Here is a 27,934-nt window from a genome sequence, read left to right on the forward strand (position 1 = left end):
GCCTCGCATGCAAACCACGTGCTCCGTCTACCGCGGCTCTGGGGCCCTGAGGCCCCGCCCCCCTCTCACTGGCGATCCGCACCAAGCCAGGCGCTACGGATTGGCTCCGCTTCGTGGGCGTGGCCGCTTTCAAAGGGCCTTTCCGGAGCTGAAACTTCCACGCCGGCCCTACTCGATCTTACCCCCTGCGCCTGACTGCCCAATCAGAGACGCCGGCGCGCCAAGGCGCAGCCAATAGAGACGGAGCGGCCTTGCTTCCTTCATGGCCTCCGCCAGGAGCTGCCTGGACCTTTGGCGGGAGGAGAACGACGAGCTGGCGAGGCGCTGGCGGACGGTACTTATCGAGAGACGCCCGGTCGGGGTAGGGGAATGAGGGGAGGTAGGAGCGCCTGATAAGCAGAGTGCTGGCTGGAGTTGTAGTCCGCAGAGCCTGGAAGGCGCCAGACTGGTCTCTGATTGGGCCAGCCGGGTGGCCTGTAGCCGTGCCTGCCCCGCGAGCTCTTCTTGATCTCCCGGAGACGCGGGTACACATCATCTCTGGCCGGGCGAGGGACGCTTGCTTTGGGGGTGCGACCTCCCCTCCGCTCTCCTCCCCTATCCCAATTTCTCTTCCTTTTGCTTTTGCATGTTTTGGCAGCTTAATATATTAATATATTGACATAACGTTAATTAGGTTGTATCCAACTAAGGCTGCAATCCAATACAGGGCTACTCAATAGTTGGGTCCAGTGGGGCTTACTTCCAGGTAAGCGTGTATTGGATTGCCGCCTAAGGGCCTCCTGAGAATTGGAATTCATGAACCTAAATTAAGTATGCCCATTAATTCCAATTGGTCTGTCCTGAGTAGCTAACTTCACGTACAAACCATTGTTATTAAATTTATTTATTCATATTAATTATTTATTTATCAAATTCATATCCCATCCTACCTCCCAGTAGAAGCCAAGGGCGGCAAACAAAAGCACTAAAACCAGTCTAAAACATCATAAAAACATACTTTAAAATATATTAAAACAAAACATCTTTAAAAACATTTAAAAAAAAAAAAGCTTTAAAAACATCTTTAAAAACAATTCCAACACAGACACAGACTGGGATAAGGTCTCTACTTGAAAGGCTTGTTGAAAGAAAGTCTTCAGTAGGCACCAAAAAGATAACAGAAATGGCACCTGTCTAATATTTTGGGGAAGGGAATTCCAGAGGGTAAGTGCCACTTCACTAAAAGTCCACTATAGATTTATGTATCACCTTTTACATACCTCTCATTGTGGTTTTCAATCATACAATAAAAATGGAGCTCTATGGAGAAATTTTACCCAGAAGTACAGTAAGAAATTGATCACACACCAAAACAAGATGTGCTGAAAATCATGCGGGGCTGGAATGCAAAAGAAGGGAACAGAGAAAAACTAGAAACTGGGGGGAAATGTGGTTTAGGAGATAGAAAAGAAGGAGGAGAAAGACTTATTGAATTCTGTGAAGCCAAAATTTGTTTCTTGCAAACACATTGTTTGAGCAACTGAAAAGACGACTGCACATATGGACATCACCAAATGGTCAGTATAGGAATCAAATTGATTACAGTAGGGCCCCACTCATATGGCAGGTTACGTTCCAAGCCCCCGCTGAAAAGCAAAAACCACCAGAAAGTGGGGCTGTACTGTATTCCAGCTGACAGCGCTCAGCTATAGCGTGCAAGCTCTCTGCACTACAGCTGATCGCGCAATACAGCTGATTGCTGTCAGTTGGAGCACAGCAGCTAGAGCTCCCCGCGCTACAGCTGATCATTGTCAGCTGGAGCACAGTGGCTGGAGCTCCCCATGCTCCAGCTGATCGCCCTGCTGGTGCCTCCATATTAGCGGAACGCTGAAAAGTGGAGCCCTATTGTATATAATTGGTAGCAGAAGATGAAGTTCCATGCTTTCTGTGAAAATAAGACCAGGAGCAGACTGCAGTACAGATCATGAACTGGCAATATCAAAAATCAGAGTAAAGCTAAAGAATAACAACAAAGCAATCATAATGCCAAAATACAATTTAAATAACATCCCAGAAGAATATAATGATCAAATAAGGAACAGATTTGAAGCTTTAAACTTAGTTGACAGAGAACCAGAAGAACAATGGACATTATCAGGGAAGAATGCAAAAAGACAATACCTTCAGTTAAAAAGAGAGAAAGACCTAAATGGATTACTGAAAAAATAAATAGAATTCATGAATGGCAAAATCACACAAAAAATTTTCTTTCTGTCAGTGTATGTAGTAAGCTATACTCTGGATTTTATTTATGTTTCAGTTCTTCCTCAGACAATTCTACTGGATTGAATGGCATCCATTCTTACACCATATCTCCTATGGGTCTTAACGACAAACAGGATCTGTCTGTTTTTCTTTAATCAGCCTGATATGATTTAATTCACTCATAATTTGCAGACCCTCTCTTTGTGCTTGTCATCAGAATGGCCTGGCAGGTTGTTCTATTTCTTTAAATGATTTACAGTAGCTGATCTTGATTTTTCACATAAAAAGAGTTTGGCCATCTGTATCTAACAAGTAGTGTCTGGCAATGGATCGTTTATTTTACATTAGTTTCATATTTTCTCATTATATTAATTCTGGTTTTTTACTTACAATATTAGGAATAGTTTTTCCCTGATAAAATAGTTTTTTCATCTTGAACTGGAAGGCTACAGGTAAAGTAAATCATATTAGTAGTTATACTTGGACCACAGCGTTCCTTATTGGTTGGTTTGTTCATTATTGATGTTATGTAGCGTGAGAAGTTAAGATTGGCTGCCATTCAGTCCAGAAGAATTGTCTGAGGAAGAACTGAAACTTAAATAAAATCTCAAGTGAAGCTTTCAATACATCTACTCTGCTGGCACAAAGAAGTAGATTTTTATGGTTTTATGCCATTCATGAATTGTGTTTATTCTATATATAATTTATGTTGTGTGTTTACAAGCTCTATGTAATGTATAATTGTACAGTTTTGCAGTGTTTAATATTCTTTCTGAATCTGTGTGCTATCTTTGCATTCATTTATTGTATACGCAATCTGTATTTATATCTTTCTGTTCTTTATGCTACTTTGTTTATAATAACAAGTATTGTCATGGAATCAAGTTCTATTTCATTTTCATCTCTCTGACTTCTGTTTTGCATAAAATACGTTGCATTTGTCAGTTGATTTTGTCATTTTGCTGCTCATATTTGACTATTATAAATTTTCAGCTATTTTTTACACGTTTTTTCAGTGGAAGGTACTCATTACTGACCATCATCATGGCTAATAATTTTCCTAGGGTCCTAGGCTACAAAACAAATAGTACCTAGATTAATCCTCAAGATTAAACCGACCACCCTGGTTTAAAGCTCATGTAACTGACAGGAGTTGGGGGAGGTTGTTCCACACCAGAGTGCTACCTCAGTCAAGGTCTGACTAGTGTCAGATAGTCAGGCTAAATTAGGAAGAAGCTGGTGTGTCACATGCAGAAGACGGACCATTCCTCAGGCTCTATGAACAATTCTATCCACAAGTGAAATCTAAAAAGTAATATTTGTTCCTTTAGATTATTTACAAGTTTTCTACTATGCTGTATTTTTTCAGGAATGCTCCCAAAAACCATATTAGTCGAAGGGAAGCTGGACACAGGCTTGTGACAGGCAGCAGAAAGCAAGCTCAAGGCCACAATCCTACGCGTGGGTGCTTCAGTGAGATTTGATTTTGAACAAAAGGGTGTTGATTTTATGACCGGGATGATGGGCTGCTGTAGACTTTTGGGTCCAATTTTGTTAAATAAAATAAACAAAGGTATAAGCAAGCTCTGGCCTTGACCTGATAGCGATACATTTAATTAAAGCATTTTTACTCCAGTCTTTAGCCAAAAAGACTCAAAGCGGAGGAGCAGTAGCCACGTTAGTGAAACTCCGGCTTATAATCTGCATTGTCTCTCTGTGGTCCAGTTTATGCCATGTGAAATCTTCTGAGTCCATTGTTTTGTTTGCCACCCTGGGCTCCTTCTGGGAGGAAGGGCGAGATATAAATCAAATTAATGAACAAATACATAAATAGTGCTGGCTAGAGTCCTGCCTGTCCTTGTTTTGCACAGCATCTTTTACTTCCTGGAAGAATCATCTGTGGTAGGCTGCTTCTGGTTGCATGCTTCTGACCCCCTCTGCTTGTGGCAGGGACTGCCCTGCAGTGACCATGGGCCCTTCTCCAAGCTCCTCCTATTGTCTCCTTGGCAGGTGGCAAGTTTCCCGGGTCCCGATTGCTCAGTGACACAGACAGCTCAAGAATGCCAGCTCGCCTTCACTCAGCTGCTGCAGAAAATCCAAGGTAGTTCAGAAAAACCTTTCTTGGTAGGTAGGAAACTGTCATGTAGCCTTGCTCCTTCCCTGGTACAAGTAGAGGCAGCTCTATGTGAAGTGCTGGGCTGAGGGAGGGGCTGTTGTAGTGAAATTGTATCGGCTGTTTTTCACTGAAGGTGCATCCCTTTATCCACGACAGAGCTTGCTGCAGTGATTCTGTACTGTTCCCAATGTAAGCATAGGATGATTCCTTTCCACTACTAAAATCCCATTAAAGTAGAATAACATTCAGTCGGATTAAACTTTTGTGAAAAACAAATCTCCAACTGCCTTCATTCTACTCCCTCCCCAAGACATCCCAAGCGGTTGCCATGCTATCCGTGGCTCCAAAGAATGCTCGGGGTCTGCTTTTGGGAAGCCTCCAGTTCAACTGATAATGTATTATGTACTTTTTTCTTTGATACATACGGTGAGCGATTCCTTTGCCATCTGTGTTGCGCTTGTTGCAGCTGGGGAGTTGAGTTTGGGCCACAAAGTGAGTCCGTGGCAGAGGTGGGACTGGAATCTGGATCAGAGTTTGAGAGTAGGCCTCTGTGTAGCTGTGGGTCAGGGATAATAAGAGTTTGACCTTGTCTGGCCTGGTGTGAGGTGCCCGGAGTCTCAAGCCTTTCCTCCTCTGCCATCATGGCAGACTGAACTGTCCGGACCCAGAGACAGCACCTCGGCAGCCTTACGAGCCCTGTTGGGTGCCCCAGGCGATGAATGCAGATCCACCTGGCAAGGCAGCCCCAGTGCCTGCTCCTCACTGGGAGCAACTTGTCTTTGCGGGATGAACATGGATACCCGGAGCCAGCAGGGCTTTTTGGCTGCGTGGGGTTAGCTGGGCTTCCCACCATCTTTAAATCTCGCATACTGTATGCTGTATGCTGTGGTGAATCTGGATTTCCTTGCTGGTTTGGCCCCTCCTTCCCCCATGCTTCCGATAGGTTGTTTGCCTGGGGGAAGGGGAGAAAGGTTGCTTTGTGATGTCCCTGCTGTCCATCCAGGCAGTGCTCTATGCAGCCCTTTCTGTTTCAGCCTGGCTGGATTTGTTCCCCACAAGCTCAGTCCTCGACGGAGGACTGTACATGTGGTGGCAACACGGCAAGTGTGACTTACTTCTCTACTGTTTCCATCCTGCCTTTCTTCCGCCATGGAACTCAAGTTCCCAGGTGGTCTCTCATCAAGGCAGTGGCCAGACCCAGACCTGCTTAGCTTCAGCTGCGTTGCATGCTGCCCCGGAGTGGAATGGGCTTCCTTCACGGTGTGTACATCTAGGCTCTCCCGTAGCTCTCGGTTGCCATCCTTCCTTACGCTCACTGCTGGAACCCGAATGTTTGCTTGCTTCTGCCTGCCCCTCCTGAGCAGCTTTGGGGCTCAGGTCAAGCTCCTAGGGTGCTGAGCCCAGCCACCTTTGACATGGGTCATCCTGGCGAGATCTGACTGTGGTTGGAAGGCCTCTTCTTTGAGACGCATCCTGGGTTCTCCCTCTCGCTCTGTTCTCTGTCCCTGCAGGCCTTCCAGCTGCGCTCCCAGCTCTGCCTTTGGAGCTGACCATCCTCTACAATTCCCTGGTGTTTGATATTCATCTCTCCAGCGACTCCGGCGAGAAACTCTTGGCAGTAATAGACCATGGGCTCAGCAGGGGTAAGAGAAGTGTCTCCTCTTGCTATCCAAAGGGCAGGTGGTAGAACTAAAGCCACAGGCTCCATGTAGAAATGAACACTTGAGCCATGGAGCTGCCACCTCCTGTTCTGAAGGAGCTGGGGTGCAGGACTTGGAGGGATCCTTCCTCTGCTTCAGGATTCCAGACCCGCCTGCAACCGTGGATGGCACCGGATCTTCTGTATGTGCAGAACATCCAGTGATGTGGCACGTCTCTCTCCCCTCTTCATTCACCTTGAATGAAGATCAGGCCTAGGCAGTTTTTCTCTGTCTGTCTCTGCTAGTTCTGGAGGCTTGTGCGGTGTCTGGCCAAGGACTCGGCTCAGGGGACCGCTGGCAGCGGGTGCTGCAGGAGGGCACCCCTGAAGAGCTGCAGGCCCCACTGCATCGACTGGCTGCCCTGCAAGGGGCACTCTGGCTGGCAGCAAACCGCCTAGGAACAGTGGAAGGCCTCTTTCGGCTTCTGAATGGCACTAAGGTAGCGTGACGGCAGTCTGGAGCTGCATAGCGTTCTTGTTCGCCCCTCCATGGTAGATGAAAGCTTTGTTTTCTCATTTGCTGGTGGGTTGGAGGCTTGCAATGCTGCAGCAGGCTGTAGGGCCTGTCACTGCTCTCTACAAGAGGAAGACTGAACTTAAATTCTGGGACAGCTGTTTCCTCAAGAAAAGCAGACCTGCCATGCATTGACTGTGCACCGACCCTGGTTGAATCACACACCAGTAGCCAGCCTGAGGCCTATAGACTATAAATATGAGAAAGAAACAAATGGGTCGGCACACCTGTGGGCCCAGCCTTTATGCAGTTCCATCTGTTAAGCCAAGTTGTCTGTCTATAGTTTAAGGTAGGCATTGCCTTCTCCCGCGCCTCTCCCCCTTCTGTCAGCCTTATTGGCTTGGGGAGAACTGGGATGCCACTCCCTCCAGGCTCTGAGGCAGGATGCCTCTGAATACCAGTTGCTGGGGGGCACAAGTGAGGAGGGTGCTGCTGATGTGCTTGGGTATTGCTTTTGGGCTTCCCAAAAGGCATCTGGTTGGCCATCATGAGAACAGGATGATGGACTAGGTGGGCCTTTGGTCTGAACCAGCAGAACTATTCTTATTACAAGAAAATAGTTAGGGTGGTATTCAACGCTAGTCCTAGTCAAAGTAGACCCACTGAAGTTAATAGACGTGATTAACTTAGGTTCATTAATTTCAGTAGGTCTCTGAGTTGAATACAATCCTTAGTCTTTAAAATGCTGCAGGACTCTTGAACTTGAATGGTTTGTTATTTCTTTCTCAGAGCTTGGAGCCTTCTCCTTACCACGGCTGTAAGAATGAGCTCCTTCCACTGCTCCAGACGTGGCATCCACCTGACATGGGAGAAGCTGACCCCCTTCTTGTGCAGAGTGTCAAAGACTTAAAAGACATTCTGGGGACTTCAGCTGCCTTCTTGCAAGGTAGGGCTGATATTACCTGGTCTTCACATGCCCACTGCTTCTCTAAAAGCTTTGCCCCTTTGAACCCGCTCCTTTGCAGCCACCATTCCTTATGCCAGTAAGCCTTCTGAGATTTGGTAATCAAAATGGATCTGTCTGCAGAGTACACAGGCCAGGGAGTAGAAGACTTGGAGTCGGAGTCGAAGGTTTGGCATACAGACTCCACAGCCCTGCCAGGGACTGAGAATGCAAAGGCAGACTTAATACGGGAGGAAAGCTTTACTCTGAGAAAGAGGAAGAGATCTGGGTTAGAATAAAACAATACCACTGTCAGTTGCTCTTCTGGTTTGAAAGATGGATAGACTTGTCTTAATTGTTTTCTGTTCTGTCTCAAGAGCAAAATCTGGGCAATAGAACTGTAGAGATGGAGAGGGTCACGCAGGCCACCTAGACTGACCTCCTGCTAGGAAATCCAGAGCTGGAATATCCCCAAAGGGTGGCTGCCCAGCCTATCGGGAGGGAGAACCCGCCACCCTGTAGCTAACTGGTTCCATTGTTGAAATGCTGTTACTGTTAAAGCTTCTGCTAATGTTCAATAAGTTTAATAGCAAATTTAAAACATATTTTTAAAAATGTGTAGTGCAACATGTAAAGCACTTGTCTGCATAACCCTGGTTGTCACATACTAGCCCATATGAAAGTAACTGTACCCCTCTGTTCTGCTTTGGAGAGACAGCTCCTGGACTTCTGTGCCTCGTTCTGGGTAGAGCAATTTGAGAAAGGTGTTATCAAACTGGACTGTATCCAGAAGAGAGTGACAAAATGGTGCAGGGTCCTGAGAGCAAGCTCTGGGAGGAAAGTTGAAGGCATTAGGTGTGTTTAGCCTGGAGAAGAGGTGATTAAGAGATGGTATAGTATACATCTTCAAATGTTGGGGAGGCTGCCAGCATAGGCAATGATGGAGCAAATCTGTTTTCTGTTGCTCCAAACAGATTCAAGGAATAGAATCATAGAATCATAGAGTTGGAAGGGGCCTTGTAAGCCATCGAGTCCAACCCCCTGCTCACAGCAGGAAATCCACAGCTAGAGCATCTCCCGCAGATAGCTGTCCAGCCTCTGCTTGAAGACATCCAGCGAAGGGGATCCCACCACCTCCCTAGGCAGTCGGTTCCATTGCCGAACTGCCCTTACTGTCAAGAAGTTCCTTCTAATGTCCAATCTGAATCTACGCTCCTGCAACTTAAAACCATGAGACCTAGTCCTACCCTCTGGGGCAGCAGAGAACAAACCTGTACCCTCCTCTGTGTGACACCCCTTCAGGTACTTAAAGAGTGCAATCATGTAATCCCTCAGCTTTCTCTTCACCAGACTGAACATGCCAAGTTCCTTCAACCTTTCCTCATAAGACTTGTTCTCCATACCGGCTATCATCCTCATCGCCCTCCTCTGAACCCGCTCTAACTTGTCTATATCTTTCTTAAAATGAGGCGCCCAGAACTGAACGCAGTATTCCAGATGAGGCCTGACTAATGCAGAATATAGTGGGACTATTACTTCCCTCGACCTGGAAACTATAGCTCTGTTTATGCAGCCCAAAACTGCATTTGCCTTTTTTGCCGCAGCATCACATTGGTGGGTCATGCTCAACTTGCGATCCACTACAATTCCAAGGTCCTTCTCACACGCACTACTGCTAAGGATTTCCCATCCTGTACCCGTGCATTTTGTTTTTGTGGCCTAAATGCAGAATCCTGCATTTGTCTTTATTGAATGTCATTTTATTAATTTCAGCCCAATTTCCTAGTCTATCCAGGTCCCTTTGGATTTTATTCCTGTCTTCCATTGTGTTAGCTATCCCTCCCAGTTTCGTATCATCCGCAAACTTCATAAGGCTTCCCTCCACTCCATCATCTAAGTCATTGATAAAAATGTTGAAGAGTATCGGCCCCAGGACAGAACCCTGTGGCACTCCACTCGAAACCTCCTTCCAGTCCGAAGCAGAGCCACCGACGACCACGCTTTGAGTACGGTTTTCCAACCAGTTGTGAATCCACCTGACAGTATTTCCATGTAGTCCGCATTTGACCAGTTTGCTAATCAAAAGGTCGTGGGGGACTTTGTCAAACGCTTTGCTGAAATCTAGATAGATGACATCTACAGCATTTCCACCATCTACTAAGCTAGTGACCCGATCAAAAAAAGAGATGAGATTAGTTTGACAGGATTTTTTCTTGACAAACCCATGCTGGTTCCTACTAATCACAGCATTGTCATCTAGATAGTTGCCAATGGACTCTTTTATTATCTGTTCTGATATCTTTCCCAGTATTGAAGTCAGACTGACCGGCCTGTAATTCCCCGGATCTTCTTTTTTACCCTTTTTAAAGAGCGGGATGATGTTTGCCCGTCTCCAATCCTCCGGCACCTCTCCCGTTCTCCAGGATTTCTCAAAGATGATGGCAAGAGGTTCCAAGAGTACATCCGCAAGTTCCTTCAATACTCTGGGATGCAGTTCATCAGGCCCTGGAGATTTGAACTCATTTAGGTTAACTAGGTATTTCCTGACTATCTCGTTATCAATCTTGTACTGCAATCCCGACCCCTTACTGAGATTGCTACCAATGCAAGGTTGCACACTGTTCCCTTTTTGGGAGAAAACGGAGGCAAAATAGGCGTTGAGCAGTTCTGCCTTTTCCTTGTTATCTGTCAACATTCTGCCATCCTCATTGAGCGGCAGTCCCACCGTTTCCTTGGTCTTTCTCTTGCTTCGAACATATCTGAAAAACCCCTTTTTGTTGTTCCTCGCTTCCCTCGCCAGCCTCAGCTCATTCTGGGTTTTCGCTTTCCTTACGCTATTCCTGCAAGCCCGAGCCGCTCGTCGGTACTCTTCCTTGGTGATGCGTCCTTCCTTCCATTCTTTATACATGCTCTTTTTTATTTTTACCTCCTCCACCAGTCTTCCGTGTAGCCACATTGGCTTTTTCCGATGTCTTCCATTTTTCTTCCTCTTTGGAATTGTTTGCGATTGCTCTTTTTGTAATATGTTCTTCATGAACTCCCACACTTCTTGGGCTCCTTTTTTCTTTAGTCTATCTAGCCATGGGATCCTACCCATCATTTCCCTGAGCTTGCTAAAATCGGCTTTCCTGAAATCCAAGGTCCATATTTGACTATATTCTTCTTTGGCTTTCCCCAGAATCCCGAATTCCAGCATTACGTGGTCACTTTCCCCCAAGGTACCGACCGCTTTAATTCCCGTGACCAATTCGTCCGTGTTAGTTAAGATCAGGTCCAGGATTGCCGATCCCCTTGTTCCTTCTTCTACTTTTTGAAAGAGGAAATTATCAGCAAGGCCCATCAGGAATTTGTTGGAGGCTTTGTGCTTCGCAGAGTTTGTCTCCCAGCAGATATCCGGGTAGTTGAAGTCCCCCATCACTACTAGTTCTTGCCTCCTTGAGATTTCAGAGATTTGTTTGAGAAAGGCCTCGTCTATCTACCACCTCTTCTTGGCCAGGGGAAGGGAATTTCGACTAAATATCAGGAAGAGCTTCTTGACTATAGTGGAGCCGAGTACCTCATGAGCTGGTGGGCTGCTCCTTGTAATGGGCTTTTAAGAAGATGCTGAAAGGCCACATGTCAGGGATGCTGTAGCAGTGGATTCCTGCAAAGGAGAGGGGGAAGGGAGTAGCCTCCTGCACAGATAGGATCCAGTGAACCTGAGACTGATTCCCATCTGGAGAAACTGAGCTGGCCAGTAATTGCCCTTGTGAGAGCCTAGCAATGGGAAAGGCTCTCTTTCTGCCCTGCTGGCGGGAATGGGGTTACTCTGAGGCTTTCCTGTCTGTTCCAGGTGTCCAGGAACTGGAAGCTGGGGATCTCCCTGCTGCTGTTGCCCTTCTCCAAGCAGCTGCTACAGGAATGTGTTCTAGGCGAGTCCTTGCCCAGATCTTCACCCTGATGGGATCCTGCCACCTGAAAATGGTATGAGGGCATTGGTGGTGTGTGCATGAGATGCCATGTGAAAGGAACACCTTCCTTTTCCTTCCTGTTCTGCATTCACAAGCCATGCCATCTCATTACCATCTCATGGGCAAAACAGGGCAAAACTGTGTCAAAATGCCCCAACAGAGCTGGGTTTGATGTGGGGCTGCCAGTGGCCCTTAAGTGGCAAATGGTGATTCCGAGAGCCACAACAGAAAGTGCCATGCTGGTGGAGTTCTCTTTCCCCCTGACCTTGTGATGCCATCCCTTTTCACTCTCCTCTTGGGGGTTCTTTCAAGAAGAGAGCAAGGCACAGTTTGGTTCATGAAGCAAGGAAGACCTGAAAGGCAATACTTTAAAATGGATAGAATTTTCTCATAGCTGAATATTCTTTCTCTTGCAACTGACAAGAGAAGAATGACATTCCTGCTCCAGCAAAACTCCTGCCTTGATTTATTTTTTGTGTGTAAAATTTTAAATTATTTCCTAGTTTTCCAACAATACCCATACTTTTCCAACAAGCCTTTTAAGTTGAGACCTATCCTAGTCTACGTCTGTGTTAGAATTGCTTTTAATATGTCTTTTAATATCTTTTAACACTTTTTAAAAATATGTTTTAAAAGTTTTTTTAATGTTTTTAACGTTGTTTTGTTTTAATGTATTTTAAGGCCTTTTTATGATGTTTTAAAATGTTTTTACTGTTTCTGTTTGCCGCCCTGGGCTCCTGCTGGAAGGAATGGCAGGGCATAAATAAAATAATAAATAAATAAATACCCATCATTGGAACTCCTGGAGTGCTACTGGCACACCTGCACACACACCCTGCGAAATGTTTTCTTGCTAAGCAGTCAAAGTGTTAAAATATCAAGAAATGTTTTTAGTGACTGACGTTCATTAATACAAAATGCTAAATATATTAGTTAGTTAGTTTAGTTAGCTAATTTGCTCTCCTGGGCTCCTATGGGAGGAAGAACAGGATATAAAGTCAATAAAATAAATAAATAAATGTTTACAGATTTATAAACCACTTCACAGCCAGAAGCTATTGAAGTGGTGTACAGTAAGATAAAATGTGATAAAATGCAAAAGATAGACTCTAAAAAGAATAAAATCATTTCTACAATGATGCATGTTGGGGGGCCGGACCCGCAACGTAGGGTCAAAAGCCAGCTTTCTGTGACTGAGTGGAAGAACACCCCACACGTGAGGTTACTTAGTGTAAGTGTCTTTGTGTATAGGAAGGTAGAATTCCACCTTAGGCTACAGCAGCTGTCCTTTGGATCTCAGCAGGGCTTTTTCTCCAGCAAGACGCTTCATCCTGCATCTCCTTCTGTTCACTCCAGGGCAAGCCACAAATGGCGATTCAGCACCTGAGACGAGCCCTGCAGGTGGATTTCACGTTCCTCCCTGCCCTGCACCAAGCAGCTTTGTTGTATCACCAACTGGGGCTCACAGAGGCTGAGCTGGAGGTCCTAGTGCTGTTGGATCAGGTCTGTCCAAGGTCTTTCTATCCCTGTGTGATGTAGCCACGGGGCTGCACTGAGGCTGTGGCTCCTCTGCCACAGGAAGCTGGCTCTTTCCCCTCTTGCTTAACTCCTGGTCCTTGAGGGAACTGGCTGGGAGGGAAGGTCTGTCCAGTGACTGTAGATATATGCCTGTCCTTGGGCCAGAAAGTGCAGTCATTGTTTTGGACTTCTCCTTGTCTTCCAAGGGTCCAGGATTCCCTCATGAAAAAGGGCAGGAGGAGTTGGCCAGTGCAGGTCCCTCCTTAGCTGCACTATGCCATCCTGCCTGATTGGATCATATATGTTTGTGTTCCCTCACATCTCCCATCTCAGGCTCTGGACGGCCCTGCACAGGTGACAACCGAGTCTATCAATCCGCGTTTCCTGATCCAAACAGAGCTCCTCACCTGTGCATCACAACTGACTGGTTTCTTTGTCAAGAACTGTCCATCAGAAGTGAAATATCTGCTGGCCCAGAGGAGCTTCCAGGCAGGGAGGTGAGTGCCCTCACCTTGCTTTTACGCAAGGCTCCCCTCTTGCTTACTTGGGATTAGGGCGAGATTTTCTCTAGGGAAACTTTTCTTATGAGTCTCAAATTAGTAACAGGGGAATCCTCTGCTAGAGGCTCCTTAATGCACTTTGAATGAGCTGGGGGAAGGGCAGACGACGAGCTAAGAGCAGGTTACCAAATGCAACATTCTGTCTGTAGGAAGCCCATAGGGTGTCCTTGCAGCTCCTGTTAACTTATTTTTTTTATTTAGAAGGCTTCTTCCCTTGCTCTTCACCACAAAGTCCCAGAGTGGGTTACAACAGTATAGCATACAAGTATAGAAACAAGTCAAACCATTCCAGCCAGAACAGAACAGTATAAATTCAGCACAAGAGATGGGTCACACAAAACAAAATATGTTAATGGTCAAAGGCCATGTAAAAGAGGTGTGTCTTCCGCATCCAGCGAAAGCTGTACAAGGAAGATGCTAGATGCACCTCTGTGGGGAGGGAGTTGCACAGTTTGGTGGCTGCCACAGAGCAAGCCCTTTCCCAGGCTGCTGTTCCCAGCACTTCTGAGAGTGGTGGGAGAGAGACCCCTCTGCCGATCTTAACACCCAAGAAGGTTTGTAGGGAAGGAGGTGGTCTTTCAGATTATTTGGGGCCTACATCATTTACAGCTGTAAACACTAACATGAGCACCTTGAATTGGGCCCAGAAATGAACTGTTGGTCTGTCCTTTCTCCTGCAGGATAAGTGAGGCAGTGGACCACTACCTAGACCTCTTGGCTCTGTTGCAGGAAGAGCCTCTTCACCAGGTGGGCACCATGCAGCTATGTAATCTTATGTCATTTACACATTTTGCTTGATGAACATGTAACCTTCCCACTCTCAGGGTAGCACTGAATGAGTTAACAATTTTTTCAAAATGTGCCATGAAAATCCACTTAAGCAGCTCTATTAACAAATGAAAGTTAAAGTAAATGTAATAGTCTACTGGCCCAGCTTTCCCCCAAATCCTAGCATAAATGATCTTAGAAAGCTCCCAGCTTAGTATCTCTGCAACTGGATTTTGATTTGACATTTTGCTTTTTGAATTATTCTTCCTGTTTTGCAATGACTTGGTAAAGCTCCTCCTTGGTTGGAAGTTTATAGTCAGTGAGAGGAAGTTTGTGGTAGATTTGAGAGATCCAGAGAAGTGTGTGTGTGTGTGTGGGGGGGTCTTCTGCCTTTTGAAGGTCAACAGCAACATCTTGAATTGGCTCCAGAAGATAACAGGAAGCCATTGCTGGACATGCCCTGAGGTGATGAGTCCTTCAAGGGTATATGTAGCCCATGGTAGCCATTCAGGCTTGAGTAATGAAAGTTGCTGTATGTGTGCAAAAGACTTTGCAGACCTCATCTTGGTGGCCAGCAGTGCTAAGAGGGTGGCCCAAATACCTTTCTTGGGGAACCACAGCCAAGAAACACCACTTCAACAAATACAAAGACATGAGTATTTTTTGGCCCCAATGTTTGTCGCATTTGACTTGCTATCCTGGCTTCTGGATATTCTGGCATGTTGGTTTCAGTGGCTGATGGTGGCTGGAGGCATTTGCAGCTGAGCCTATGCAAGTTCTTGAGAGCTCTCAGCTCTTCAGTGAAATTTGCTCTAATCCCTGCGTAACATTCCTTGCTTGGGCACACCACATTCTGATCCTCAGGTGGGGCACTCCTTTCTCTCTCCAGGTGTATCTGTGTGGCAAGCTGGCCTTGCCCAGGATCCCTGAGGTCTTCCTAGAAGCTGCCTCTGCCCTGGAGGACCTTGCCAGGCATGAAGATGCCATTTCAGTGTGTGAGGAGGTGGTCACCCGGACAAATGAGCTGATTCCCGAGAAGCTACGGATTGAACTGGACTTAAAGGCCAAAGAAGACATGCAAGGGACTGCAAGATGCTCGTTGACAAAGTCTCGTAGCAACCTCACAAAGCAGAAGCGGGAGAGCCTGTTGTGTGTCCTTTGGCAAGCAGCTGCCTATTTGATCCAGGGCTGGGCATGGGCTGGGCTTGGAGAAGCCAAGGAAGCCATAAGTCACTTGAGCAGGTAACTTGGCTCCCAGTTTATGATCTAGGAAAAGTGGCTTGGGCAGCCTGGCCTGTTCCTTTCTTTGATGTGAGAAGAGTATTCCCACTCTCCGTGTGTGTGTGTGTGTGTGTGTCTCCGTGTGTGTGTCCGTGTCCGTCCGTCCGTCCCCTCTCCCACTGAGGAATTGGACTTGAGCCTTGTGAGACAGGCTGGCCTGTTGGATGCAGCCCTCATCCTGCTTGGCTAGGAAATTTCCCTGGATGTTCAGAAGGACTGTGTATACTTGACATTTCAAACATTTACATTCTGCCCCAGGATCCTAGATTTGGCACCTTGAATAAACTATTATGCAGTGTTGGCTGCTCTTTGTTTGCTTCTGCTTGCCAGAGTTTGATCAGGAGCTGCTTTCACCTCTGAGCTTATCTTTGCAGACTTGAAAGGTAGATGCTTTTATTTTAACAGGCAGGATCAGCAGGATCCTGACCTTGGCACCAGACTCCAGTTTCTGTGCTTGTGTGGTCTGGTTGCCAGCCGGCTAAAACTCACTGTGCCAAGAAGGCCAGTCACGGTCAGCAAAGCTGAGCAGATTGTTAAGTACTCCCCCAGAGCGTCTTGGCGCTGGCTTTCATCTCAGAGCATTGCAGTGATTCTGCTTTGCTTCTTCCCCAACAGGTGTCTTAATGATCTCCTGAAAGTTCATTTTGTGACCACAGGTAGGGATCAACATGCTTACTGCCTGCTTGTCTCTGCCTTCCTCTTGGCTGGAGTGGGTTTCTGGGCTGGGGAGAGCCCTTTTGCAGGGCTAGGCAGAACTTGCTTCTGCCAGAAGGTAGGAATGGCTTAGGGAGGGCCCTTACCTCTCATTTAATCAACCATCCCAAGAGGAGAATGCCATGAGTCAGACTGGTCCTTTTGAGACACCACAAGGTGAAGTCTGGGCACTTTGGTTACTTCCATTTTCTTTCTCTAGCCCCCCACTGTATTTGGGAGCTATTAGGGTCTTCAAAAGGTGTGGGACAGAGCCAAATAGCTGGTTTTGCTCCTGTTGACCTCTCTAGCCTGTGGCTGGGAGAGTGACACCCACTGGCAGCTGTACTCTTTTTCCAACAGGCAGCAACAGCATTGAAAAGGAGACGGAACAAATGGGGCTGTCAGAGGCAAAGGTGCTTTCCCAGATCCGGCACCTGGCCCTGACTGGACGAGGGACCCAGTTCCTGGAGATGGGGCGGGATAAAGAGGCCTTGATGGATTTCCAGCACAGCTTGCACGTCTGTCCAGGTACCATCAGCCTGGAATTCTTTTGACTACGGTAGAGAGGAGGAGGCCTGGCCTGCAATTGGTCAAGTATTTCTAGAAACAGGTGGGAGGTGGGGGTCAAGTACTTCTCATAGCATGCAAAATAAATTATGCAGAATAGGTAACTCCTGCAATGTAAGACACATCATTTGAGTCCCTTTTTGCACTCAGTGGAAGGAAAGCCATAGAGCAAGCCTCGGGTCCCAAACTGCAAGGAAGCCATGTCTCTGGTCATGCCACTTCCTTTGTGCTTTGCAGGCAGCCCCACTGCTAACTTGTATTTGATGCACACACTCTGGAAACTGGACCGAAGGCAGGAAGCAGCTGGGCACTGGCAGAAGTTCCACTTGAACCCAGTGTTGTTGGAGGAAGAGGCAGAAAGGTGAGTGAATGCCGTTAAGCTTGTGATTGCACAAGGAAGTGCAGTGTTGCATGTGGAGGGAGTCCATCCGAGTTCCACCCTGTTGCTGCAACTCTCCATCCATACAGCTGACTCCAGCTCTGACTTTGGGCATCCAGCTCTCAGTAACATCTAGGCTTGGTGAGGTGGTTACTGTCCAGGGAGAGGAGGTAGAGGCGCAGCTTTGGGGACCTCTCACTCCTGGCTAGCCATTTTTCCAAATCTTTCTTTCTCTCTGCCCACCCAACCACCCCTTTTTGCAGCCATAGAAACCTGCCCTTTGTACAAAGACATGCTAAGATTCTCAAGTTGCCAAGTCTGTTTGACACTGGATTTCACACACTTCTGTTTTAAATTCAGGGATAGGTGAAATATGCATAATCCTGGACCAGTAGGATGGTCTTCTTCCCCTGAGCTGGGAAGCAGCAGGGACTCCTTAAAGTGTATCTGTGTAGCCAGGGAAGAGGATCCAGGGGTAAAAGATGCCCCCAAATAGAGATGCATGAAGCCCACCCCTTTGTTTCTGCTGGGTTTTCTGACCAGTGATCTCAAACATCCACAGAAATTTTGTGGAGTCTCTCTTGGTGGCTTTGAACAACTGTCTGTATAAATTGGATGTGCAACTGATTGTACACCTCCCAGTCCCGCCCATCTGTTGCTGGATATGCATCCCTATTCTTAACACACCTAATTTGCAGAAGTCTTTGCACATTTTGCTGCTCACAATCCCCCCCAGATGCAAAGCACATCTGACAGAATTGGACAGAAGGTGCGTTGAAAATCATTGTCTGCTCCAATGGAACTGGAATATCTGAGACATCGAATCTGCTTAATTACTGCTGCCTTCCTAGCCATGGTGAAATCTGGTGTTATACCACTGCCCCATCTGAAGTCCTTGTGGCTTTTGAGGTCTGGGATACCTTCCTTGGTACACTCCACTCCCTCTGACAAGAACAAGGGCTGGGTGTGAGCCCAGGACTCCCAATGAAACAGAGATCTTGCCTGAGGCTCAGCTGCAGACCATACTCTGGCTGCAAAGCACGCCTTGGTCTCTTAGCTGCTTGCAATATTTTGGGCTTCTGCCCCTCTCACCCTACAACGGGGCGGGGGTGGAGAACCTGTGGCCCTGCAGATGTTGCTGAACTCCAGTCATCTTCCCTTGCCATTGGCCATGCCTGCTAGGACTGATGGGAGTTGTAGTTTTGCAACATCTGGACAAAGGTTCCCCCTCCAGGCCATAGAACATGCTCTCTCCAAGGCATTATAACCTGCCCATCTCTGCCCTAATGACCACTGACATTGATTCGCTCCCCCTGCTCCCCCCATCTTATCTTTCAGATCTTTCCCATTATATCTGCTGTCGTGTGTGAAACAGATGAAGTTTCCTCACATGGAATCCCTCACCAGGAATGTGGAAAGCTGCCTTGGAGGAAGCAGCAGTCAGGTACCTTAGAGCTCCTGCTGCTGCTTCTCTCCCCTTTGCTGGCTTTCTTTTCAGGCAGCTGCCTTAGTGGGCTTTCCTGGACTCCCATTTTGCCTTTGGAATGGGGAATGTTTCAGTTGTGGTCACCGATGGGTAATGAAAGTTCTACTGGTCCTGGAAAAAGGTTGTGTTTTGCATAGGCCCCACATATTTTTGCTCCTATATAATAAAATTATTTTTGATTTTTTTCTTAGTTGGATATTTGTGACAGGAGGGGCAGGCAAAGGGCTGGCTTCTTCTCACTACCTCGTTCCATCTTGCAGAAACCTCGACTCTGGTTGAGGCAGTTCCAACATGAAACTCCACTGTGTCATGAAAGTGTTAAGTTTCCATTTTCTTTGCTGGGGAAAGGATTTGTGGAAAAACTCTTCGAACAAGAAACGAGCCAAACCCTTCCAGCAAGAAAAGCAAGCCTAGTTGCTGTTTCCCAACATCCAGCTCTCTCTCCTCTAGCTGCCTCTGCCTGCCTTTTCCTTTATGCTTATCCGTGTGCCCAAGGCTCCACCAGCCACACTGCTTGGCATTTACAAAGGAGGGAGGGAGAATGAATGCAAACACAACACAAAATCACATGCATGGGTTTCTGGAATCTCCATTTTGACCTGTGGGAGCAATAATAGACTTTTCCACTCATCAGATTCTGGGTAACTTTCAGAGCTGTATCAGGAGCTGCCATGAAAGATGCTGGATGGTACAAAGATTTGTTTTCCCCCCTCGGTTGGTTGGCTACTCTGAGAACAAGATGAGCCGTTAGCCTGATCCAGCAGGCTCTTCCTGTGATGATTATGAGATGCACTGTTTATACAAAGGGTATCTGTTTTGGAATCACCTTATTAAATACAAACAGAGGTTCCTCATTGGTGAAGCAGGTACACTCTGAGAATACTCTTGCCTTTTATTTCTGAGGCATATAGTTCCTAACCATCGCGTCTCCTCTCCCTGCTCAAGTCTGTGCGAGCCTGCTGTGGTTTATGAGGAGTCGGTGGTGCTTAGGCTTGCATCACATTTTGGTCTACACATATTTTCCTTCAGTAAGCCAACTGGCAAGAACCTCCTTGTCTTTATACCTTTAAAAAACAAGCACACTGGAGGATCTGGACTGAGACGTAACTTAAAAATCCTCCTCTTTGTTACTGGCTCATTGTGTGCTGTTCGGTATGTTATTCTGGTATGTTTCAATCAAAGGGGTAGCCAACTAGCTGTAGCTTACAGCAGAAATGAAGCAATTGCCAAGTAGCACTTTAGAGGCTGTAGATAGGAACAGAAATGAAATAAGGAAAGCTACAACACAATGTCCAAAAGTAGTAAGTTTCTTAAAAGGCTACATGAGGTTTCATGAAATACATAGAGAAAAAAATAATGAAACTGAAGTATTTGTAAAAACTGCCAGATTCTCATCATAAATGCTTGACATCCACTAAATTTCCCACTAGACAAGAAAATTTGTCACTCAGACACATGCCAATCTGCAACCCATTACATGCTTACCTGGGAGCAAGTCCCAATGGAGCTTACTTCTGAGTAGATATGCATTGGATTGCAGCCTCACACACACAGACACTCTCTCTGCCCCCCTTCCCCATCGCCACCAACCAAGCAGCCTCTGGTTATGTGGCATTCTGCGTTCTCTTAGAAACAGGCTCTCTTCTTCCGCCGTCCTTTATGGCGTCACGTGACCCAAAAGGTAAAACTGCTTCCGGGCCAGTCCTGCCATTTGCTTCCACGAAGCGTGAGTCGCTCCGCTCAAAGCTCGAAGCCCTGGTGCCCGCCTTCAATGCCTTGCCGCGTCAATCATCTACTTGTCACGTTATGACTGGCTGCAACGTACCCGTCGCTCTTAGGCCTTGACCCTATCAGCAACTGCGTTGCCAGGCAGAAAAGGAATTAGGGTTGTGCTTCCCCCTGTAGTCTTATTTCTCTCTTTTGTATTGGCGAATTTTTCCGATTGGTTCCCTCGTTGCCGGGTGAATCCGCTTCCCGGATAACCCTGCCGCTTCTCAATTACTCGAAGCCGGTAGGATTTTTCGGCAGTTTGCTCCGATTGGTCGAGCCAGGCTGGTTCTCTTTTTCTGATTGGCTGAAGTGCCACCTGTTGCTAGGCAGAGTGCGGCCTAGCGCGCCGGGCGGAGCGTCACCCCCGATGAGTCGGCGTTGATCTGTGAGGGGAAAGCAGCGCGCGCGCGACGGACGAGCAGAAAGCGGAGAGCGGCGCCCAGGCCGAGCCACACATCGACACCGCTGCAGCCGAGCCTTCCCTTGCCCGCCATGGCCTCGGGAGCCGAGTGAGTGTCGGGGCCGTCGGGTGGGGAGCCGGGCACAGGCGCCTGACAGGAACCGAGATGCCGCCGCCGAGCCCCGGCCGCCCAGTCCCGTCCTGACCGCCTTGTTTCCCTCGCGGCCGCCGGTTGAGGTGCCGGCAGGCCTCGCCCTCCTCTGTCTGCGTGGGGTGGGCGGGAGGGGGGGCGCCGGGGGAGGGGGAGGCGCCCCCCGCGGCCTCCCTCCTCCTCCCCCCCCGCGGCCTCCCTCCTCCCCCCCGCGGCTGCCTCCCTCTCTCCGGGGGCTGCCCCCACTCCTCCGCGAGACCCCGAGGGGGGCTGAACAACGGCTGAACAGCCCCTCCCCCAGAAGCCCCACAGGGGCGGAGAGGCCGGCTTCTTCCCCGGGCCCTTCTTTGCGAGCCTCTGGGTCGGGATGGGCGAGCGGGCGCTGCCATGGAAGGCTCCCCCCCCATGCCATTCGAGGGAGGGGTGTGGCGGTGGCCCCGGCCTCTGTTCCGCCGGAGGGGACGGAGGGCCCGGGAGCCGCGCTCCTTCCTGCACGAGGCCGCTTCCTGCTCCAGATCTGTTGAGTCATTGGGGGAAGGGGTGGGGACAAGATGGTGGATGGCTGGGCGAGTGGCAACCCGGGGCAAATGCTGGGCCTTCTGGGCAACTAGGGGGCTCGCCTCGCCGCCCCTCCTTGTGTTCCCTTCCGGCCTTGGTGCTTCTAAGCTAGCGGGGAAAGGGAAGACTCTTGTGCCCTGCCGGCGAATGCGGTGTCGTCTTGACTGAAGTCACTCCATGGCCGGGTTGGGGAAGAAGGCCTCTCGGGCTCCAGACTCGAGCGGGGGAAATCGGTGCCCGCTGCTGGTGTTGACCAGCTTCAGCATAGCTCCTGCAGAACCATTGCAGGAGGCTGACGCAGCTGGGGAGGGAGGGAGGAAGATCAGACAAAGATATTCCTTAGAACAGCAAACTTAGGCTTTAGTAGAGGCTACTTCACTTTTATTTAGGACTCTTCTCTAGTCCTGCTCAACTGCAGGGAGTTTCCGATGCTCCATTTGTAAATTACTGACTTAACAAATGAGCTCAGAAATGAGGTAATTTAGATTCCCCTGTGAATGAATTTGTTTATCAGAGTTAGGAGTATCTTCTCCAAATCACTCTCAAGTCGCAACCCACATGTCTGTATGGTTCTTGACAGATCATTTTCTTGGTTAAACCAAGCAATACTGCCAGTAATGCTTCATTTGCTGGATCCTGAGGCTAATGAGCAGCTAGGCCCTTTCTCTTACAGAGAACACATAGCAGAGCAGCCTGCATTGCTATTCTTTTTAGGTTGTTCAAGCCAAGGCCTTGTGTGACTGGCTTAGTGAATGAATCATGTGCTCAAATTGGCCGTAACCCATTGTTTTTTGGTAGAACTGTGGGTCTCTAAACTTGCACCTGTTCCATTTAGCAAAACACACACTGTCTCCTGGGACCTTAAGCAATATGTTAGCTGCTAATGAGTACATGCTTACAATGTGAATCCTCAACAGTGGCTGCCATCTTGTTATATGGATCCAGAAAGCATGCGTCATGAGAGACCAGTTATAAGAACTCCTATTGTAATTCTTCAATGAATGAGGATTGGAAACATGAATGGTTTGCACATCACTTTTTGCTTAGGCTCTTTTTGAGCCCCACTGGCTGCCATTAGAAAGCAGCTTGGTTGTCCAAGTTGGTGTTATGCTGTTGGTAGAATAACGAACTGCTTAGGATAAGTGTTCAGGTTTCTTAATGACTCTTGACAGATGTGCTTGGTGGGAAGAAGAGGGAGATTGATGCAGTTAAGCCACAACAGAAATGGGGCATTTCACAAAACATTGCAAAAATGCACTGTCTCCATGTGTCTGTGTGGGGAGGGGTTCCTTCAAATGGAATACAAAACATTGTCCATCAACTGTGAGGTCTGGAAGTATTGTTCTCACTCTTGTTTGGCATTATCATGTAGCCGCATCATATTGACTATGTGCAGTTGGTAGGCCTATCCTGAGAGCAAACAATGCTTCATGCCCTCACTCTGACTTGGCTTTCTGATGTCAACACATAGCAGGCGAGAAAACCTATGTTCTTTTTAAAACAGCAGCACTGAAGCAGCTGCTGGGCGTTAGAGCGTGGGGGGAGGGGAAGTTGCTTTATACTTTATATATATGTCAGGCTTTTGGTCCAGCTAGCTCACTGTTGCTGGGCCTGTCAGCAGCTCTCCAGACGTTCAGTCAGAAGTCTTTCCCAATCCTGCCTGGAGATGTCAGAGATTGAATTTGGGGTTTTTTGTGGTAGAGCAAAGCAGCTGCTCTACTACTGAGCTATGGCCCTTTTTTGTGTCCTGAAACTATACTCCCATGAAAACTTAAGAACCGTTTCCTCTAATTCTGCTATCAGAAAACAGTCACTTTCCCAAACTAGAAAGGTGTGGGTCTGCTGAGTTCCAAGGGGTACAAGTAATGCTTAACTAATAGTATTGGAAGTAACTTTGCATTGTTGGATGCTTCTCAGTAAAGAGGCCTAGGTGATGTAACTTGGCAAATAGCATGAGGTAGAAGCAGGAACCTTGTAAAGTATGTCTGAATGACTTCACGTTAGAACTGGGAGTTGACTGAGGGGTAGACAAGCTCTTGAGTATGTTCTTCAGTTCACGATGAGCATGGTATGTCCCATGGAATGCTCTTCCACTCAAAATTACAAATAGTGTCTTCACCTACTGTAACATTTAAGCCTCAAAATAAATGAATGTAACTACTTTTAAGCTTTGCTCTTAGGTAATAGTAAATGGACAACAACTGAACTCTTTCCTACTCCCAGAACTCCACAGGCTTTCATTGTTCCCAAATCTAGGCATCATCTTTCCTTTTGTTGTCTGAAGCTGACTTGTTTTCCTTTTGACCTGGTTGTTCTCTGGTGACAGGGCTGATGCAAGATCAGCTACTTGAAATTCACAGGTGTCATTGCTAAGATCCTACGTTCTATTTTTACGCTGTTAACTGCAGCCTGGAAGAACCAGCTTTCTAGGTACCTGCAAGACAACAAATCTGTGGTCCTCCATAACCTGCTTGCAGTTAGAACACCAATGAAGTGTCGCCTGGGGCAGTGCTAACTGATGCCTTGGCAAATTAAACTTCACTACAACTTCCCAATATTTCCTCTTGCCAAGTATATTCTTCTTAAAGACCTGCCATACCACAGCTATTCTGTGGCTTGCCAAAGGCTAGGAAATCTTCAGGGCTTGGCTCTAAGCAAGTAGAAGAGCTAGCTGCAGTAGCTATCCTCTCAGTTGAAGCTTCATCCATTGCTGCCAGTCTTGCCAGTCTACCTTTGTATTTTGTCTTGCTTTCAGTTTTTGAATGTGTTTCTTTGGGAGGGCTATCTCTGACTTAAAGTGACCTACCTTGGCACAGCTGACTGAGTCTTGGGACTTTTGTCCTTCAGTTGGCTTCAGCATCATTACCTTTTGTAATTTTGAAGACAGTGTAATGAAGTGTACAGTGTTCCCCATTCCAAAAGTCAAGAAGAGGGTTAAAATCAATACTTTGTAGCTCTCTGATAGTTAGTTACAGTACCAGTAGATACATATTCGCCATCTTTCTTAATATGTAAAAAAGGCCTGGGGTTGCTGTTCTGCTACCAGTGATAGGGGTTTTCTGGAAAAAATTGAACTGGAAAATTTCCATAGAACTTCCATGAAAACTAACGCTGCCTGAAGTGTTTTGAGATCTGACTTAGTATGTTTGTTTAACTTATATTTAGTCAACCCAACTAAAGCTTGTTTTGTTAATTTTATGTTCAATTTCAGTTCTGTATAAATAGTAATCTTTTCCTGCAGCCAAATGTAGATGAACTGGAGAACTTGATTAATAGAGTGCAGTGTGAGTGGCTTAAATGTGATCCTGAAGCAAATTCAAAGCTTTACCTGGGGATTATTTTACTGAAATACTTGTACATATTTTAAAAGATGCAAGCTCATTATCCTTTAAGATATGTCCACTCATTTCAGCCATTCCCTTACTTTATTTAGAATTAAGGGGAAAAATGACGGCACTGAAAGCTTTTTAACATACCTGAGAAGTTGTACACAGATGTGTGCTTCCTAGGGATAGTTACCTGGAAAAAAGTTGATTACAACTTTTATTTTAGGGTTAACTGATACTTTATCCATTCCAATTGCCTAATTTGACTGGGATTGTATTTCTTCATTATGGGACTGATAATTTTTATTGAACAACACATGTCTAACAATGGAACCTTTCCAGTCAAAATATAGTTGTGGGGGGAAATTCCACCCACATCACTTTACACACTTGACTGTATTAAACCAAGGTGCCTGACCAGTATCTTGATTTTCTTTAGTTTTAGAGTGTTGGCCCCATCTACTTCATCACACCCTTCTCCAAGTTTGTGTCTGGTTGGTACCAGAAAAGGTGTGCTTCATTTTAGTTGTTAGCCTTGTTGCTACTTTAAAGCTTCTATATTTTCTCAATTGCTGCATATCACTGAAGGCAGAGTTAAGAGGACTGGCTTGATGTCAAGGCCCTCCATTTTACATCCTGCAGAGCATCTACCAGTCACTTAAAGTATGTTAGCACATTTTATGCTACCATATCATGGGCTGCTTAGAGGTCTTTTTGTTTCAGCCTTTGCCTAACCATTAAGCATACCTGCTAAGAAATAAAAATACAAGCTAAAGGGGCAGGATTGCAACTTGAGATTGATAGACAAGTGATCAAAGAATTTTGAACAAGTCCATAGCTCCAGAGCCTAACTGCATCCTAGAGTAATGAACTGGCAGAAGAACTCTCAGAACCACAGTCTATTATTTTTGTGAAATTGTGGAGAATGGATGAAGTGCAGGATGACTGGAGGAGAGCTAATGTTGTCTCTTGAAGTCAAAAATGAGGAAACTGGGAACTACAGCTTGACATCAATCCCTGGGAAAATTCTGGAGCAGATTATAAAGCGGTCAGTCTGTAAGCATCTTGAAAACAATGCAGTGAATACTAGAAGCCAACATGAATTTGTCAAGAACAAATCCTGCCAGAGTAATCTTGTCTCATTTTTTATTGGGTAACCTCCCTTGGTAGATTGTGGAAATGGCATGGACATAATATATCTTGACTTAAGAAAGCTTTTGACAAAGTGCCCCATGATATTCTGATAAACTAGCTAAATGGGCTGGATGGAACAACTATCAGGTGGATCCACAATTGACTACAGAATCGTACACAAAGAGTGCTGATCAATGATTCCTTCTCAAACTGAGGGGAGGTAATGAGTGGGATACCACAGGGCTCAGTCCTGGGCTCAGTGCTCTTCAACATTTTATTAATGACTTGGATGAGGAGGTGCAGGGAATGCTTATCAAATTTGCAGATGATACAAACTTGGGAGGAATAGCTAATACCCTGGAAGACAGAAGCAATTCGAAGGGATCTTGATAGGCTGGAGCATTGGGCTGAAAACAACAGAATGAAATTTAACAGGGATAAGTGCAAAGTTCTACACCTAGGAAAAAGAAACCAAATGCACCGTTATAAGACTGGGAATACTTAGCTCAGCAATACTGCATGCAAAAAGGATTTTGGGATTGTTGTTGATCACAATCTGAATATAAGCAAACAGTGTGAATTGTGAAGTATTGGTTGCCCTTTATTCAGCACTGGATAGGCCTCATGTTGAATACTGAGTTCTGGACACCACACTTTAAGGAGGATGCAGACAAACTGGAACGGGTTCAGAGGAGGGCAACAAGGATGATCAGTGATCTGGAAACAAAGCCCTGTGAGGAGAGACTGAAAGAACTGGGCATGTTTTTCCTTAAGAAGAGAAGACTAAGGGGAGATAGATAGCACTCTTCAAGTACATGAAAGGTTGTCACATAGAGGAGGGTCAGGATCTCTTCTCAATTGTCCCAGAGTGCAGGACATGGAATAATGGGCTCAAGTTGCAGGAAGCCAGATTTCGACTGGACATCAGGAAAAACTTCCTAACTGTTGGAGCAGTACAACGATGGAACTGATTACCTTGGGAGGTTGTGGGCTCTCCCACACTGAAGGCATTCAGGAGGCAGCTGGACAGCCACCTGTTGGGAATGCCTTGTTTTGGATGGCCTTATAGGCCCCTTCCAACTCTACAATTTTATTATTCTACTCTGAGTAGGACTAGCATTGAACACCACCCAATGTAAGAGACTCTTCAGTAATTTTCTTTCCCTAGTAGAAGTGTTTGTAGAACAGTGACTGGTTGGATAGGGCTGCTCTTCATCTGCTCATAACCTTCCCAGCAGGGCTCCAGGTTGTCTGGCTTCACAGTTTTTGATCTTGTTCAGATGGCCAAGGCTGGAAATAGAGAGAATGTCTGTCTGCAAGTGAGCATAAACTTGAGGTAGTAACAGTTGGCAGGGTTTGTGACCATTTGTAATGGATGGGGTCCACCCTCCCCTTGCTTTCAATCTTGAAATGTTTCTGGGACTATTGCTATGGGATTGCTGGGGAGCATGACGTATCAGTGCTGCTGCATCTGCATTTGCAGGACACAGCTCAGATGCTTGTTTTGAAGCTGAAATGGTTTGAGCAGTTAATTCGTGTTATTTCAGTTGGTGGCCTCCATGTGGCAAACAAAGATGTTGCTGGGGTATCAAGTATAGAAGACCTTTTTTATGGAATAAGCATCGCTCTGGAAGTTACAAGATTTGCCAAGAGGCTGCTATCACTTAGAGTTGACAGGGCACTTTGTATGTGGCTTGTTTGCCATGTTGCTTTTTGTGTGTTTCTTTAATTCTGTGGAAATTGGTTTGTGAATCTTTCTAACTCATAAGAACATAAGCCTACAGGATCAGGCCAATGGCCCATTTAGTCCAACATTCTGTTCCCATAGTGGCCGGCCAGTTGCCCACGGGAAACCCACAAGCAGGACCCCAGTACAAAGAACATTATCCCTTCTTGTGATATCCAGCAACTGGTATTCAAAAGCATACTGCCTGCAC

General features: G+C 46.6%; 2 protein-coding genes across 6 annotated transcripts in view; both read left to right on the forward strand.

Moving 5' to 3' along the window:
• Positions 1 to 143: 143 nt before the first annotated feature.
• On the forward strand, positions 144 to 20,079 carry FANCG (FA complementation group G). Of its 4 annotated transcripts, none has more exons than XM_061612907.1 (15): positions 144 to 334; positions 4,255 to 4,345; positions 5,872 to 6,003; positions 6,306 to 6,499; positions 7,303 to 7,459; positions 11,289 to 11,419; positions 12,763 to 12,909; positions 13,258 to 13,421; positions 14,165 to 14,231; positions 15,142 to 15,494; positions 16,149 to 16,189; positions 16,587 to 16,754; positions 17,031 to 17,154; positions 18,511 to 18,595; positions 18,641 to 20,079. In XM_061612907.1, exons 1-15 carry the CDS (start codon positions 263 to 265, stop codon positions 18,935 to 18,937), a joined length of 2,223 nt encoding a protein of 740 aa, XP_061468891.1. In that variant the 5' UTR covers positions 144 to 262; the 3' UTR covers positions 18,938 to 20,079. The 4 variants fall into 4 exon arrangements, with proteins under 4 accessions (XP_061468891.1, XP_061468898.1, XP_061468906.1 ...); XM_061612922.1 differs by lacking the exon at positions 6,306 to 6,499 and adding an exon at positions 3,614 to 3,705 and having other exon boundaries at positions 259 to 334; positions 4,255 to 4,368; XM_061612914.1 differs by having other exon boundaries at positions 146 to 334; positions 18,511 to 18,734.
• Positions 20,080 to 20,452: 373 nt separating this feature from the next.
• Positions 20,453 to 27,934, forward strand: part of VCP (valosin containing protein) — a 39,767-nt gene continuing 32,285 nt past the window's right edge. Inside the window, exon 1 of one of the 2 annotated variants that reach the window (XM_061612900.1) lies at positions 20,453 to 20,937. In XM_061612900.1, the coding sequence (XP_061468884.1) occupies positions 20,921 to 20,937 (17 nt within the window). In that variant the 5' untranslated portion in view covers positions 20,453 to 20,920. Of the gene's footprint in view, positions 20,938 to 21,394; positions 21,499 to 27,934 lie in introns of those variants that run through there. The other variant, XM_061612897.1, reaches the window with a different exon arrangement.

Source organism: Rhineura floridana, chromosome 1 (genome assembly GCF_030035675.1).
Source record: "Rhineura floridana isolate rRhiFlo1 chromosome 1, rRhiFlo1.hap2, whole genome shotgun sequence".
Classification (NCBI taxonomy): domain Eukaryota; kingdom Metazoa; phylum Chordata; class Lepidosauria; order Squamata; family Rhineuridae; genus Rhineura; species Rhineura floridana.

Bases quoted from the DNA above. Each gene is read 5' to 3' on its own strand.
- FANCG (XM_061612907.1), top strand. From the start codon at position 263: ATGGCCTCCGCCAGGAGCTGCCTGGACCTTTGGCGGGAGGAGAACGAC. The intron at 12,910-13,257 runs GTCTGTCCAAGG...CTCCCATCTCAG, and splicing joins TCCTAGTGCTGTTGGATCAG to GCTCTGGACGGCCCTGCACA. The intron at 18,596-18,640 runs CTTGGAGGAAGC...TCCTGCTGCTGC, and splicing joins CCAGGAATGTGGAAAGCTGC to TTCTCTCCCCTTTGCTGGCT.